General features: G+C 35.4%; 1 protein-coding gene across 2 annotated transcripts in view; it reads right to left on the bottom strand.

The window, feature by feature from the left end:
* Positions 1–9,782: 9,782 nt before the first annotated feature.
* PLSCR4 (phospholipid scramblase 4) overlaps positions 9,783–17,083 on the bottom strand; it is a 69,786-nt gene continuing 62,485 nt past the window's right edge. For both annotated transcript variants that reach the window (XM_063611291.1, XM_055295137.2), the window contains 3 exons: positions 14,174–14,335; positions 12,694–12,852; positions 9,783–12,025 (listed from right to left, as the gene is read on the bottom strand). In XM_063611291.1, coding sequence (XP_063467361.1) covers positions 11,981–12,025; positions 12,694–12,852; positions 14,174–14,335 — 366 coding nt within the window. In that variant the 3' untranslated portion in view covers positions 9,783–11,980. The remainder of the gene's footprint in view (positions 12,026–12,693; positions 12,853–14,173; positions 14,336–17,083) is intronic.

The raw sequence follows: 17,083 nt of genomic DNA, 5'->3' as shown, positions 1-17,083 counted from the left end.
TCTTAATCCAGTCTATCGTTGTGGGACACTTGGGTTGGTTCCAAGTCTTTGCTATTGCGAATAGTGCCGCAATAAACATACGTGTGCATGTGTCTTTATAGCAGCATGATTTATAGTCCTTTGGGTATATACCCAGTAATGGGATGGCTGGGTCAAATGGTATTTGTAGTTCTAGATCCCTGAGGAATCGCCACACTGACTTCCACAATGGTTGAACTAGTTTACAGTCCCACCAACAGTGTAAAAGTGTTCCTGTTTCTCCACATCCTCTCCAGCAGCTGTTGTTTCCTGACTTTTTAATGATCGCCATTCTAACTGGTGTGAGATGGTATCTCATCGTGGTTTTGATTTGCATTTCTCTGATGGCCAGTGATGATGAGCATTTTTTCATGTGTTTCTTGGCTACATAAATGTCTTCTTTTGAGAAGTGTCTGTTCATATCCTTTGCCCACTTTTTGATGGGATTGTTTGTTTTTTTCTTGTAAATTTGTTTGAGTTCATTGTAGATTCTGGATATCAGCCCTTTGTCAGATGAGTAGGTTGCAAAAATTTTCTCCCATTTTGTATGTTGCCTGTTCACTCTGATGGTAGTTTCTTTTGCTGTGCAGAAGCTCTTACCTAGGAATCCAACTTACAAGGGATGTGAAGGACCTCTTCAAGGAGAACTACAAACCACTGCTCAGTGAAATAAAAGAGGATACAAACAAACGGAAGAACATTCCATACTCATTCATGGGTAGGAAGAATCAATATCGTGAAAATGGCCATACTGCCCAAGGTAATTTATAGATTCAATGCCATCCCCATCAAGCTACCAATGACTTTCTTCACAGAATTGGAAAAAACTACTTTAAAGTTCATATGGAACCAAAAAAGAGCCTGCATCACCAAGACAATCCTGAGCCAAAAGAACAAAGCTGGAGGCATCACGCTACCTGATTTCAAACTATACTACAAGGCTACAGTAACCGAAACAGCATGGTAATGGTACCAAAACAGAGATATAGATCAATGGAACAGAACAGAGCCCTCAGAAATAATGCCGCATATCTACAACCATCTGATCTTTGACAAACCTGACAAAAACAAGAAATGGGTAAACGATTCCCTATTTAATAAATAGTGCTGGGCACGTATGTTTATTGCAGCACTATTCACAATAGCAAAGAGTTGGAACCAACCCAAATCTCCAACAACGATAGACTGGATTAAGAAAATGTGGCACATATACACCATGGAATACTATGCAGCCATAAAAAATGATGAGTTCATGTCCTTTGTAGGGACATGGATGAAACTGGAAAACATCATTCTCAGTAAACTATCGCAAGGACAAAAAACCAAACACCGCATGTTCTCACTCATAGGTGGGAATTGAACAATGAGAACTCATGGACACAGGAAGGGGAACATCACAGTCCGGGGACTGTTGTGGGGTTGGGGGAAGGGGGAGGGACAGCATTAGGAGATATACCTAATGCTAAATGACGAGTTAATGGGTGCAGGAAATCAACATGGCACATGGATACATATATAACAAACCTGCACATTGTGCACATGTACCCTAAAACCTAAAGTATAATAAAAAAAAAAATAAAAATAGAAACCGAAAAAATTAAAAAATAAAATAAAATAAATGGTGCCGGGAAAACTGGCTAGCCATATGTAGAAAGCTGAAACTGGATCCTTTCCGTACTCCTTATACAAAAATTAATTCAAGATGGATTAAAGACTTACATGTTAGACCTAAAACCATAAAAACCCTAGAAGAAAACCTAGGCAATACCATTCAGGACATAGGCATGGGCAAGGACTTCATGTCTAAAACCCCAAAAGCAATGGCAACAAAAGCCATAATTGACAAATGGGATCTAATTAAACTAAAGAGCTTCTGCACAGGAGATAAATTTACTTGAATTTCACTATCCTCTAAAGCTTACATTTCCGCATCAATAAAAGTGGTATGATACGTGGAAAAGGGGTCACAATAGTTCTGCAAACCTATACCAGCTAGCCTATATGTGCATTTTCTTTATTTGCAACCTTTTTGTGTGGTTCAGGAAAAAAATATTAATAAAAACTGTTATAGGTTGAATTTATCAAAAGGAGGAAGGTGTGAGGGTAGGGATGGATGTAGTAAAAGTGGAGTTTGGGAGTTGCCTACTCATTGAGTTGAGTGAGGGCATACAGCAAAGAAACTAAGCCAGTTGTTATAAAGCTTAAGACTATTCAGGAAGGGAGATGAAAGAAGAGTTCTAGGAGGTATTACTGGGCATTAGCAAGGTGATTCCTCTTTGCTTTCTCCTCAATGTTCAGTCTCCTTAACACTCCTTTACATACAGAAAAAAATCTACATTGATCTTTAGTGATTTTTAGCGTACTGCTGTGTTTTGTTTGTAGGGTTGCCAGATTTGACACATAAAAATATTGGGAAATACAGGAAGTACCCACTCCAGTTAAATTTGATCGCATTCAAGGACATTCAGATAAACAATGAATAATTTTTCTGTGTGTCTTAAAAATATGACATTCTTTTATTAAAAATTGATGTCTGAAATGCACATTTAATGGGACCTGTATTTCATCTAGAAACTTGGCTAAAAACACAGATAAAAGCAAGACAGTTTATTTTATTGGCTTACATGCAAACTGAGGGAAAGTTTCCTGGAGGCTTTCAGGCAGTTAACAGCTGTTCCGAAACTTGTCTCGACATTAGAATCACCTGAAGAACTCCAGATGCCAGCGCAGTGGCTCTGGAATTCTGCCAGGGTGTGGGACTTTTCAAAGTATTCCAGGTGACTCATGTACAACAGTGAGGAGCTGGTGACTGATGTCCAGTGCTTCTTAACTTTCCCTACATGTAACAAAAATCTGGGGAACTTTTAAGTATACCCGTGCCCAGATCCCACCGAGAACAATTAAATCAATGTCTACAGGCAAGACCCTTGTATTGCTATTACTATAAAGTTTTCAGTAAATTTTAATGTTTCTTGATTAGAGAGCCCTAAATTGTAGCCTAAAAATGGCATCCCATGGCCTCTCCACGTATAGAAATGTCATTTCTAGTTATAATGTATCTCAAAAAGTTTAATTTTTTAAATTATGAAATTAATATTTTTCTTATAAATTCAAGCAATGCAGAAAAATCTAAAATAAATATGAACTCCCAAAATCTACTTTCTAGAGGTATCTGCTATTAAAACCTTGATCTATTATTAACTTTTAAATCATTTTTAATCATTTACCAAAATTTTTAATCATTTACCAAAATATGGAGAATTATATGCTTATACTCTGAAAAGAATGTGTCCTAGATAGAAAAATTGTATCAATCAATTAGGTTGAATTTATCAACCCTTAGATATATTTTTTAAAATGAACATCTGACTTAGGGCTTACATATTTTAAAAGCTTGTATGTTGGGAGATAAGTATTTTATTATTGGGTTCAGATGCAGATAAGAGGCCCCTCCAAAAAATTTTATTTAAACATTGTATTTCTTAAGTGAATACAGTCTAGGAATCATATGGCAGCTCTGTGGTGGCATTACTTTATCTAGGAAATCCTCAGCAACCCAAGTTTCTTCTATCTTTTTGTTCTACTGTTCATGGTTTACATTCCCAAGATCAGCTCATGGTCCAAGAAAGGTGTTCTGCTGCCAGCCTACACACTGACACTGGAGTCCACAAGAAGCAGGAAAGAATAAATAGTAGCAAAAGATACATGTCACTTATCTTTTAAAGAAGTTGCCACACTTCACTTTTAATGGGCCAGAACTTTGCCATGTTTCCACACCTAGCTGAAAGGAAATACTGTGTTTATTCCATGGTTCAATGTGAATCAATGAAATCAAAGCTATAACGTTAGGGAAGACTTCAACAGACAAGCTCACTTCTCCCACAGTCATTCCCCACTCTGACATTCCCATGTGAGATAGTGGCATTACAGAACACTCCTGACCATTCTCTGCCCTCTGAAAGAAAAAACTGAGCATGAGTAGTTCAATTCCTTCTTTTTGTCTCTCTTTGGGGAGGCAGCCTGTCTGAAGCGCACACACAGTCCTACCTCCTCCATGGGGTAATATTAGAGAGATAAGCCTCTACCAGGAAACCCTCGTTTTTCCACCTCTGCCTGAGACAGGGAGGGTAACTGATTCTATATCATTCTGCAAACCTATTGTAGCCAGAATATATGGCATATCCTCAAAACAGCCTTATCAGGATAAAAATGATTTCTGTTTTCCTCCGATATCTATTTCTCAATGGATTTCACTGACCAAGTAATCTCTCAAAATACCAGCAATATAAACATATTTTCCTTTTGAAAGTTACAGAGCTATCATTGAAGTAAACGATACAATCTCTCCCTGATTTCTATGTCCACGCAGGCCCTCTGATTGTAACTCAAACAGTTGGTATAAATACTTTGTAAACAGAAATGCATAAAGCCATATAGAATTAAGAGAGATACACAAACACAACAAACAGAAAAAAATAGATATATTTATATAGTTATAAATATTAGAAAAAATAATAATATCTAAGTAATTCAAAGGAATAAAATCGACCCTGAGCATGGCCAGGAAAAATCTTCATAGCTGTCATCTGATTTGCCAGACTTTTGAAAAAATATCCCCACATCTCCAGCCATATTGTCCATTCGATGTCATCTGTCAGGCCAGTAGGCAGGCTGGTTCGTATCTGGGCAGATTGTATTCCATGCCTATTAGCCATATTTTCCTTTTCCTATTCAAATAATGGCTTGATTCTGTCTGTGCCCATCTGACATTCTCATTTTAACTAACAATTACATCTCTTCAAAGCAGGAAAATCTATCAATTGATAGTTTTTAATAAAAAATGTAAAAATACATATTTTAATAAAGAAATTGAACTCAGATGTACACGGTGACTACAGAAGAAGACAAAGGTGTATCGGCGTAAGAGTGGAGGAATACGCAAAAAATACTCCATGTTACCTAGGACACACACATGTTAAATGTTTTCTTCTTGTTTTTATAACATAGTAATTTCGTTTCTCCTTTATAGTTAGAAAACCTCTGAAATTAATCTGATTTATTGAGGTAGACACCATGAGTATGTGCTTTAAAAAGATTTTGAGCATTAGAATAATTTGAAAGTTTTTAATTTTTTGGTGCTTAAAATCTCAATGTTATGAAAGATGTTGCTTTAAAATGTTTTAAATCTCTGCTAAATTTTTGCTGTGGCAGCACGGAAACTGGAATAAAAATGGCGATCTGTATTTTTAGTTCTAATTTGATTACGAGTTAATTCTCAATGTAATTTTATTAGACACATAACCTGGGCCTCTCCCACTTCCTTCACTTGTGTATTCGAATGTAGAGCAGATGGTCTTTAATACTTCTTCTGATTTTAAAATCCACTGATTCTATTCATTAAAACTTATAGATTGGTACTGATACATTCTTGGATTAAAAAATGAGCATAGTTTAACAAAAAAAATCCATGAGCTGGTGCTGCCCCCTATTGTAGCTTGTTTTATTCAGCTTTCTGACATGGAGCGGGGAAAGGCAGCAAAGCCAGATAAATATTTTGTCACTCTACTTGCTTCTCCCTGGTACTCTCTACTTATTTCTGTAAAATCAAGAGATTTTAAAATGGTTTCTAACTATGTTATCTTTTATCTGTTATAATGAAAAAAGTTAAAACTCATGTAAATTATGCTTAGTGATAGCTAAGACAATTTGAGCAACATGTTTTCAAAACTGTTTAAGGAAAAGATTGCTCCTATAATTTCCTAAAATAAATTTGCCTAAACCTGGGTCATAGAAGAGCTGACACAATTTTAAATAAATGTCTTTTACTTAACAATAGTACTAGAAATATTAAACATATTAAGAGAATCTGGAACTTAATAATACGATGATAGATAATTCATCTCAAAGAGAAAAATAAAGATTTAGTTGTAAGTTAGGTATAACAAATAGTAATTAGTTGCAACTTTCAATATTATATGATTATATTTGTGTTAAATAATTTTCCTCTGAATATTTCACCGTAAAAATCATGTGCAGTTTAAAAATTAGGTCACACACATTGCTAGCAATGTTTCAAACTAGATAATCTTAAAACCCCTCTTTCCATAGAATATATAAAGTCTGGCTAAAATATAACCAAAGAGCATTTAGATGCAAAGTGTAGATTTTGGGAGAGTACAAGATTTTAGCAGAAGTCAAAAATAAAGAATAATTGGAAACTTCTGACTATTAAGCTTAATCTGACATTTTCTTTGGCTTCTCAAATGGAAGGAGTCACCAATGTTTATTAGCAAGGCGCTTTGATTTTACACACCACCATGAGGCTGGAAGTGAGGTCTTGGGCTTAGGCAAGGGTTGGTGTTAGAAGAGAGACCCCCAGTAAAGGGGAAAGTCTCAAAGGGACACACTCCAGTGTAAAAAGTGAAATAGAAAAATTGGCACATAGAAATTAAGAGAAAGCTTGATTGTTTTGACCTCTGCTACAGGTAGGGAAAATTTGTTCCCCAAGAATTCATAAACCACGATTTGTCCACATCATTTAGGGGTTCATATTTGAAATACATACATGACTTGGGAAACACCAAACTGAAGAAATAATATTAAAAATGGTCATCAGCTGGCAACATCACTGAGGCACCAATGGGAGCAAAGGTAAGCCTGTCTGGAGACAGCTACCCTCAGACAAGACTTCTGAGTCTCTTATGTTTCCTGGCCATAGTCCTAAATTTTAAAACACATGAAGTAGCATGCCATCTTTCTCCTCTATTTCTGTTTCCCTGTATTTCTGGGTTAACAGACAAAGAAATCAAATATTACACAGAGATGAAAGAAAAACAGGGCATAAAAATTTGGAGTGTAGCCTCTGGATGTTTATACCAGTACTATGCTGTTTTGGTTACTACAGCTTTGTAATATAATTTGAAGTCAGGTTAGGTAACGCCTCCAGCTTTATTCTTTTTGCTTCTCCGTGCTTTGGGCAGTCAAATACTAGATTTGTGGATATACAGCTAGCTGAGTGGCCTTGTGCAAGATACCTAAATCTTCATTTTCTATTTTGTAAAATGGGAATCGTTATAGTAATCTATCTCATAGGGTTATGAGAATTAAATAGGTTAATATATGGAAAGTCTTTAGAACTGCAACAGTGTCTGGCTTAAAGGAAGCATTAAATAGAGCTGGCTGGTTTTATAGTCTTCATCATTTTCACTATTGTTATTATAGGTAGTTGCATCATCCCACCTATCTCATGATTAGGTTGTTTTTTCTCCATATGTGCCCCAGATGAATGTCCAACATCTGGCCTAGAATTAAATCTTTGGGTAAAGATAGCAATTATATATCCCCAAATTACATGATTTCACAACTGGCTTCTTTACTGAGGGGCAGTGCAAGTAAGAATGGCAAGAAATGTAATGGGCAACTATTAAGCTAGCTAATGGCAGTACATGTTTTCAGAATTTGCAATTCACTTTTTTGTTTAGATATTATGTGCAAAGGCATTACCATCTCCCCAGCTCTAGCACCTTCCCCACCCTCATTACACACACTAGTGAACACTCACCACGAACCTACTCTGGGCAGCTGGGACACAGGATTAGGACAATTGGCCTCATCAGATTTCTGGTTGAAACCTTGAGACTGGGCAGCTCTACAAATTGTTGCATTAACTAAGTTCCACCTCTAGGTGGAAGTAGCTCCTCTAGCTCTAGGAGCTTTCATGTATCTCACCTTTTATCCAACCCTTTGGTTTTCCTTCATTACAATTATAGCAGGGACTCCTTATAGCACTTCATCTTCTTGGTACTATCACCTCTTGATGAGGTTTGCTCTTCCTCTGAAAAATGAGATTGATGTTTACCTCATGATACAGTTGTGAGAATCCAGTAATACACATTTGAAAAAAAAAACACTGTATTTATTTTATGTAATAATTACTTAGCTTTGTGCTACAATTATTTATCTACTTGCTTTATCCTTGCTGAGCAATAGACTACATGTTCCTTTCTATCTTCTTGAACACCTAGCACCGTGTCATACACATATTCGAATCTTTTTTCATTCATTCACCAATATTTATTGAGCATCTTCGATATACCAGACACTGCCCTGCACTCATGGTTTACCATAATAAGCAATCGATCCCTGCTTTGCTTGATGAAATTAGAAAAACTGACATTTTCAGTTACACCCACCATGCATTCAGCTTGCAGACATAGCCATAAAGTGCATCTTACTTACCTCCAGCAGGAACAGGAAGCTCCACGGGGCATATGGCACAAACAGCCTGCATTAACTGTCCCACTAAATGGGAGAAAAATACATTATGCAGCACTTGAGATGGTGCTAATGACATGGCCTTTATTGAGTGTGCCAACATTCCACTGAGTATGTGTTCATTGTTGTCCTAAAAAATGTGTGTTTTGTTTATTTAAAAGTCTATCTTGGCTGGGCGCGGTGGCTCACGCCTGTAATCCCAGCACTTTGGGAGGCCGAAGCAGGCAGATCACCTGAGGTCAGGAGTTCGAGAAGAGCCTGGCCAACATGGTGAAACCCTGTCTGTACTAAAAATACAAAAATTAGCCGGGCGTGGTGGCAGGCCCCTGTAATCCCAGCTACTCAGGAGGCTGAGGCAGGAGAATCGCTTGAACCCAGGAGGCGGAGGTTGCAGTGAGCTGAGATTGCACCACTGCACTCCAGCCTGGGGGACAAGAGCGAGACTTCATCTTAAAAAAAAAAAAAAAAAAAAGTTAAAAGTCTATCTTGCCCACTAGCCTGTGAGCCCCTGAGAGTAAAAATTATATATTTTAACCTTTGTATTTCTCTCTGCCTTAAGAAATAGCTCAGTGTCTGAATTTAGTAAATGTTCAGTATTGATGGAATGAAATAGTGGTAAGGATGACAAGAAGTTTTACTGACAACTATAGCAAATATTTCAAATATATATCCACTTACTATGTTTTAATTCATTTAGCAGATACTGAGTAAACACCTACCATGTGCTATGATTAACCATGCCAAGTGTTATCACATAGTCTATTATTCTGCCTCACTTGGACTACTTTGGAGTGTATTACTCTGCTTTTCTCTTTTTTGAGATTTACAATTTAAGAGGCCTAGAGGAAAATGGGAAATGCATTCTGTGAAGTTATGGAAAAAGATCCATTTTTAATATTAGCTATCACTAGCCAAACAGATGATTTTGATATTAGTTTATTAAATCCAGACTTCTTATGGGTTTTCCAAGCTTGCTTCTTTCAATATAAATTAAATCCAACCTTGAACATTGGGGAAAAAAAAGACTGAAAAGTAGCCAGCTGCTCCAACAGATCAATATACCATACTCTAGAATCACTCTGATTATTCTATACCTGAATTTGATTTAATATCAGTTGGTCAGAAAAAATAAGTCTTGTAACCTGATTTTTGTATAATTTCTGGAAAAAATGGTCATTTAGAAAAAATGTTTACAATGCATCCTTCACTGACGGTTACAAATTCTAGCAATTTTTCTTCATGATATACTGACATTGAAATTATACTTGAAATTTAAATGTATCTTAGGAGGATTAGAAATAAGTATTTACAAATAACTTGGTCATATAAGAAAGCTAGTTACTACTAAGCAACACTACAGAAATGACTTTAATAATATTAAATTTATATTAGAAAGCAAAGGCCTTGAATAAACCTAATAATCAATAAAAATTACTTCAAAATCCCTGTGAAAAAAGTATTTTAAGATTCAAAGTCAAAAAATAAAAGTGTTTCACTATTAACCATTGTATATTTATTTAAAAGCCATAAACAATATGAAAAAGCATGAAAGCACAAATTCCAGAGAATTTGTTTTTTAATCAACCCCATCAATTTTACACAACAAAATATCATTAAGAAACACAGAAATCATGTGAATTGTATTAAAACTATGACATATGACAATATTTTATAAAGAAAATTTTAACTCTGAGACACAAATATCATAATTTTTAAAAAAAGAAATTAAAAATATCACATCTTACGCTAAATATATATAGATATATTTATTATGATGCAGCAGGTTTTGGAATATAGGGATTTAGGCAAGTTAAAAATAAAAAGTTTATATGCTTAAACTTTCTGAATATCGTTTGTCTGATTTCCTATTTAAATATCAGACATCATTCAGGAGATCGAGACCACGGTGAAACCCCGTCTCTACTAAAAATACAAAAAAAAAATTAGCCGGGCGGGCGAGAGAGCGAGACTCCGTCTCAAAAAAAAAAAAAAAAAAAAATATCAGACATCATTATAGGAAATACATAGTCTACTTACGATTGCAATGGTTTCAAATATGGGGCAATTCATATTTTAGAAAGCAGCAACTTTTACTTTTTTTAAAAGAAAAGCTAGTAGCAGCATGTAAAAATGAGCATTACAAGAAACTCAGAAAAACAAATTTACCCTGAAAAGATGAATACAATTAAAAAACAAAGCACCTTTCATTTCAAAAAGAACTGTAGGCTAAGACCCTCATCTCAGAATAACCCCATCTAAGAACACTCAGGCTTTCTTTATTTAATAAGCAGCAGCAGAAGAATACATCCCATTCTACATACTGACTGTGTTAAAAAAAAATGCAGTCCATATGCAGGTGGAAAACTAAAGTGCAACAGAAGCAAGTTAATTAGAGTGTATTCACTTATACACTATGCTTTTAATTAGTTAACACAAAAATGTGTAATTGATCATTTATTATTGGTCCTACATTATTATTTACCGGCATGCTGTAGACCATAGAGAAATAGAATGTTTGCTGTGTTTTATTATTACTCTGTGTAGATACATATTTATCTATCATGTCAATAAAAAGAAGCAAAGCAGTATTAAGCAGTGGTGGAATTTGTCACTTTCACTTTTTATAAAGTGCTACATGAAATGTCATATTTCCAAATTTAAAAACGCAACTCCAATTCTTACCATGAGAACAGCATGGTGATCACCAAGGATCTTCTTGAAAAAACAAACAAAACAAAACAAAAAAAACAATGATTTCTTCTGGGTATCACATCAAATGAGATACAAAGGTGTACTAGGCAATCTTAGAGATTTGGCAACTTATTTTATATATAAGGCATCTGTGATCAAGAGAGGTTATGAATTAAATGTACAAATGTATTATGTATAAATGTATTAAATGCAAGCTTCATATAATGACACCAATGTCTCTAAGTTGCTCAGAGATCTTGACTGGCTGTGGCCCTGGCCAGCTCCTTTCCTGATAGTCTGAGTCTGCCTTCATATATAGGCAGCTCCTGATCATCCATGCCAGTGAACGAGAAAACAAGCATGGAATATATAAACTTTAACATTAAAAAATGTTTTATTTTGTAATAAAATCAAATTTCCCACTGAAACCTTCAAAAACTTTGCAGAATGAGGTTTTGATATATGTGTACAAGTAGTACCTTCTTAGTACAAGAAAATATCATTATTTCTGTCTGCCTGCCTTTTTGTTTTTAAAGATGAAGACTGTCATTGAAACAAGTTTGTCTTCAGTATGAGGACATGCTGACGGAGAGGAAGGGTAGGAAAGGGTTAGGGATAGAAGCCAGGTTATTTTATCCCAACAAAGTCTGCTCTAAAAAGCCTTATTATTTCACTACCTATTAATATGAGAAGTCTGGATTCATTTTCCCTTATCTCATGTTTACAGTGTTTTAAGCTTACTTTGTATATGTTTACTGGGTTAATGAGTCACAGCTTTTTAGGATGAACTCCTGTTCTACTAGAGAGATACTCAACTGAAATACACTTTTAGATTGTGTTCTTGCAAGCCCACTCTCAGCTGTCAAAGTTAACACCCAATAAAAATACTCTACAAAGCAAAGAAATACACTTGCAAATAACTGAGTGCTGACTGTAAGCCCAATCCAACTTTTCCATTTTTCAAAATTAACCATAGGTGATGGCTTGCTGTGTCTCTCTATCTTGAACGTTGTGGTGGAGATCTTTCAAAATACATGAAGTCCTGAAATTGGAAAAAGAATTATATGTAGATATATAGATAATTAGGTATAATGCATGCAGCATTATCCTTTGTAATTGATTAGGGGACTCCCCCATTCCAGTTAAAATAAATAAATTTAGGGAAATATTTATGAAGAGGACCTACTGTGAAGAGCAGCAGTTACAAATTTGGAACTGTTAGTTTTCCATTTGAAGTGCCAATTAACTGAATCTCATCATTAAAAAGAGGAAAAACTTCATAATCCAAGGATTGGACAACCCTAAGGAGCACTGACAGGCAAAAAGGAAGGAGGAATGGGGCATCTACTTTAGAGTTATTTCATTAAGAAATCATAGTCTAGGCATTTTTAAGTAGTGAGAATGACAAATAACATGCAATGATGATAATTATACCCAATGGATACCTAATGTTATCTAAGTACTCTCCTGGTCATTTTACTCATGATAGCTAATATTCATAACCCTGAAAATTGTAAGTATTTTAATCTCCATTTTACAGATGAGGAAACTGAGGCTTGCAAGTGTTAAACACTTTCTAAAACATGTAACTAGTAAGTGGCAGACAGATAAGTTGGGTTGGTTTCAAGGCTTATTCTTTATACTACACTACACTGCTTCTCCATCAGAAAGAACAACTCTCTCAGGATAACTCACAAATAGAAGGCTTACAATGAGGAAGCAAGCTCCAAAAATCATGGCTTTCATCTTCACATCCAGGTCTAGTGGGAAGTGAATGTCAAAATGGTCAGCATCTGCCATCGCTGACAACAAACCATTCCACTTCCGGATAATACTGCCGATGTTGGATACACCATCAAGGGATTTGACCTGGAATGACAAGAATGTGCCTTTATGATGATTGAAACACTTTGAAGCACGTTTTAATGTTCTGCTTATCAGATAACATAAATACAGTGCAGAAAAAGACTATGTAATTATATAATTTGAAATGAGAAAATAATGGCCAAAAAGGGTTAAGTGCCTTGCAACTGGTTAATAACTGAACTGGGGTATATCTTAAAAGTCTCAGACTGCTGCTCTTTCTTCATCTTCAAATGAGTTATTAAGGAACCTTTTAAGAAGAGGTATGATTTGAACTGATTATGAAATTCTTCTCAACATAGCAAAGGGTGGGAATTGGGAGAGAATCACTTCCAATCTGGGGAAACTTATGAGCAAAAACCGGGAAACAAGTACTGTGCACTTCACATCACTTAAGTTTTTGTGAGCCAAATCCACCTTGTCTTCTTAATATATGGCCAGATACCAAAGAGCTTCAGTTTCTAAAAGGGGAAACCTGGCACTTGTCACAGGGAAAATATCCAAATACTAACTTCTAATGTCACTTGGCAATGGGAATGATCACACACACCCTGCTCTAGCAATCTGGCTTATCGACATTGCTCTTTTAACAAATAAGCAATGCTTAATGATATAGTAACACAAAATAAGAACTAAGGAAAGTTTCTTGAGTATCATAGGAAACATATGAACAAGCAGTTTTGAAGATGATGAATCTTGCCTAATTGCAAGCCATTCAAAAAATATTCTTTAAGAAGCCTAGGAAATATTTCTAGGAATTTCCTGTGTCAGACTTGTATGGTAATGAACCAACATTTTGTAGCCAGTAAGATAAAGGCAAAACAAAATAATTTTTCTTTTTATTGAAAAAATGTTATAAGTGTTATCCGATTTCTTGAGGATGCTGACAGACTTGTATCCTGCAAATAAGTATTTCCACAGCCTTAGGAGTACTTGGTATGTTCTGTGACATGTTGGGCACCTGCATTACTTAGAGCCTATATTCCCAGCCTAGAAATCTATGGAAAAAAATGGTTAATTACATATAGCCAACGATAGAATAAATGAATTAGGTCAAGCTATTTACTCTCAGAATATTTAATGTTTTAAATGATTTCTTTTTATTTTTATCAAGCACTGAAGTCATAAAAAAAGCTTTCATTTTGGAAAAACTCAATCTACTAACAATAACTTTAAAATCTTTTGATGTCAACTGGTTAATTAACTCTTTCCTCACACTGTGTTATTCATTCGCATTAAAAAAAAAAAAGTCTACAACTAGATCTTTCCATGGTCTGTTAATATGAGTAGGAAAAATATCAGAAACACTATTTTTACATAGTTTCACCTCAAAAACAGAATCTGAACCACAGCCATAGGTTGAGCATGGCCCACGAACTCTCATCATGTTTTCTTTCTTCTCATTTTGGATGCTGTACACCGCCCTGCACAGGTTCCAATGTTCTGCAACAAAGCCAATGGTGACACCAGGAGGACACTGCACCTCCAGCTGCAAACAAAACAGTGACAGAAGTTAGGATGCTACATGCATACACAAACACACATACACAATCTAGATGTGTCCTCACTCATTCAAAGACCAGCAAAATTATTGTTGGGAGTGACAGCCTTCCATTTTACCCAGGCCATTCTTTGGGTTGTATTACAGTGAAAAGCTTTAATGGATGAGGTCATGTTTGCCTCTGGGATAGACAGCAGGCTTAATTATGGCTTGTTACATAATGGCCAGTTGTCCAAGTTCAGTGTTGGCAAGCTGCATAAACAGCTAACATTCATAACTCTGAAAAATATAAGTATTTTAATCTCCATTTTACAGATGAGGAAACTGAGGCTTGCAAGTATTAAACACTTTCTAAAACATGTAACTAGGAAGTTGCACAGAGATAAGTTGGCTTGGTTTCAAGGCTTATTGTTGATACTACACTACACTGCTTCTCCATCAGAAAGAACAATTTTCTCAGGATAAGTCAAAAATAAAACGCTTACAATGAGGAAGGAATGGGCTTCTCCAAGTCAACCTCAGAACCTGGAGATGAGGGGAACCTACACACTTATGATGCTTGCTGTGCTGTAAAAGGGTCCTCTGTCTCCTTCCTAGGAGTCTCATTTCTTCTGACTCAGTCTATGAAACAGTCAAGCTGACTTTTTAGATTTGAAATTGGGTAAACTCATATCTCAGACATGAAAATTATAACAGAAAACAAAAAAGAGGCATTTTGAAAATTATATATTGTGAAAACAACAAAATGTGTACATGGGTTTATAAAGCCATTTTTTAAAAGTTTTAAAATATTGTCCACTACCCTGTTTGTAGCTATTTAACTTCAACAATATTATTTTGTGAAGAATTAAGATCTTCCTGTTTGATAATAATGAGTCATAAAGATTAAATTATTTGGTAAAAGCCCAAAGTGAAAGTTTTATTGACTATTTCTCTGGTGTTACATGTACTTTCATAAGAATTTGGGGGAAGGACTACCCAGGACATGGAACAGGACTGCACAGCTTCATAAATTCTTAAATTAAGGTATTATTGTTCACATGTATAAATTCACACCTATATACAAATATATAAATTTGAGAGTATCATAGAGCTATCTAAGTTTAAACCTATGAGATAAAAATCAAAATGTACAAAAATAAATTCCTTAAAAATTCATACCATGGTATACTACTCAGCCATAAAAAGGAATGAACTAGTGATGACAGCTTGTATGAATCTCCAGGTAATTACTGTGGGTGAAAAAGCCCAATCCTGAAAAGTTACATACTATATGATTCTGTTAAAATAACATTGTGGAAATGACAAGATTATAAAGATAGAGAACAGATTAGTGGTTATTAAGGGCTAGGGACAAAGAGGAGGGAGGAAGGTGGATGTGGTAATAAAAGAGGACTTCTGTGATGATGGAACTGTTTGGTATTTGTATCGTGCTGATGGGAACAGGAATCTACACAAATGATAAAACTGCATAAACTAAATGTATACACACATACACACACACAAACACACACACACACAAATTAATACAAGTAAAACTGGAGAAATCTGAAGAAAAAACCTGGGTAAAGTTATGAGACAAAAGTGTCATAAATTGGACTAGGCTTGTAATTTTTTTTAGGAGTAAGGGTCTTGCTTTGTCACCCAGGCTTTGCCAGAGTGAAGTGGTGCAATCATAGGTCACTGCAGCCTCGACATCCTGGGCTCAAGTGATCCTCCCACCTCAGCTTCTCAAAGTGTTGGAATTACAGGTGTAAACCATCCTGCCCAGCTGTAATTTTGATTTGCTTTCCTTTATTCTGGCTTCCTATAGTTTCAGAAAGCTGTAACTATAGGCTTTCATTTAAAAAAACTAACTCATAAATATGAAGATAAATGCCTACTATATCCAAAACGATCCAGGATAATAAGTATTCACTTTAGATATAAGGCTGTTATCACAAAGACAATAATAACAAAGGAGTAAGATATCTGAAAATAGAAAATATTCATGGAGTACTATACTATTTGCTAGGAACTGTGCAGAGGAATTGACTTAATCCCTAAAATGATCATCCTATCCGAGAGGTACGATTAATATTTCCATTTTACAGGTAAATAAGGCCCAGGGAGGGTTGTAAAAAATTAATATTTAGTAAAGGATGTGATTTAACAGATCATTTAAGTATTCCAGTAATCCTATGATGTATTGTACTACCCAGTTTATTTATAAGAGCACTAAGGCTCAAACAGGTTAATTAAATTTTACAGATTTAAGTAGGTGACATATCTAGAATTCAGACTCTGTTTGGTATCTCTTCGAAACCACTTTTCTTTTCCCTACAGCAAATAACTTGCTTAGAAATGCACAGATAATGAATAACCACACTGTAACTCAGCACATCCGTATTCTAGTTCCAGCCCTGTCCTTAGCCAAATCTAACACCTCAGCCATTTAGTAATTTTGAGCCACTCTTTATCTGTGGCAAGGTATGGGTTGTGATAGGTACTCTAAACATATTTAAGTCCCTTCCAATTCTAAAAGCATACGTTTATATTTAGCATTGCTTTATCTGGTGATAGGTAGGTACATTTAGACAAATGTGGTAGGTAAATTTCTAATTAAGTAGATGCAACTGATGGAATCATAATTATTGACTACACAATGCCAATTGTGCTTGACCCACTTATTTAAGCACTAAAAAGGAGTAACCAAAAAGAAAAAATCCTCTATGATTTTCCTTAGGTGAGACAATT

This window comes from Symphalangus syndactylus, chromosome 10 (genome assembly GCF_028878055.3).
Source record: "Symphalangus syndactylus isolate Jambi chromosome 10, NHGRI_mSymSyn1-v2.1_pri, whole genome shotgun sequence".
Classification (NCBI taxonomy): domain Eukaryota; kingdom Metazoa; phylum Chordata; class Mammalia; order Primates; family Hylobatidae; genus Symphalangus; species Symphalangus syndactylus.
The sequence above is the reverse complement of the archived record's forward strand: the minus strand, read 5'-3'. Positions and strand labels throughout refer to the sequence as shown.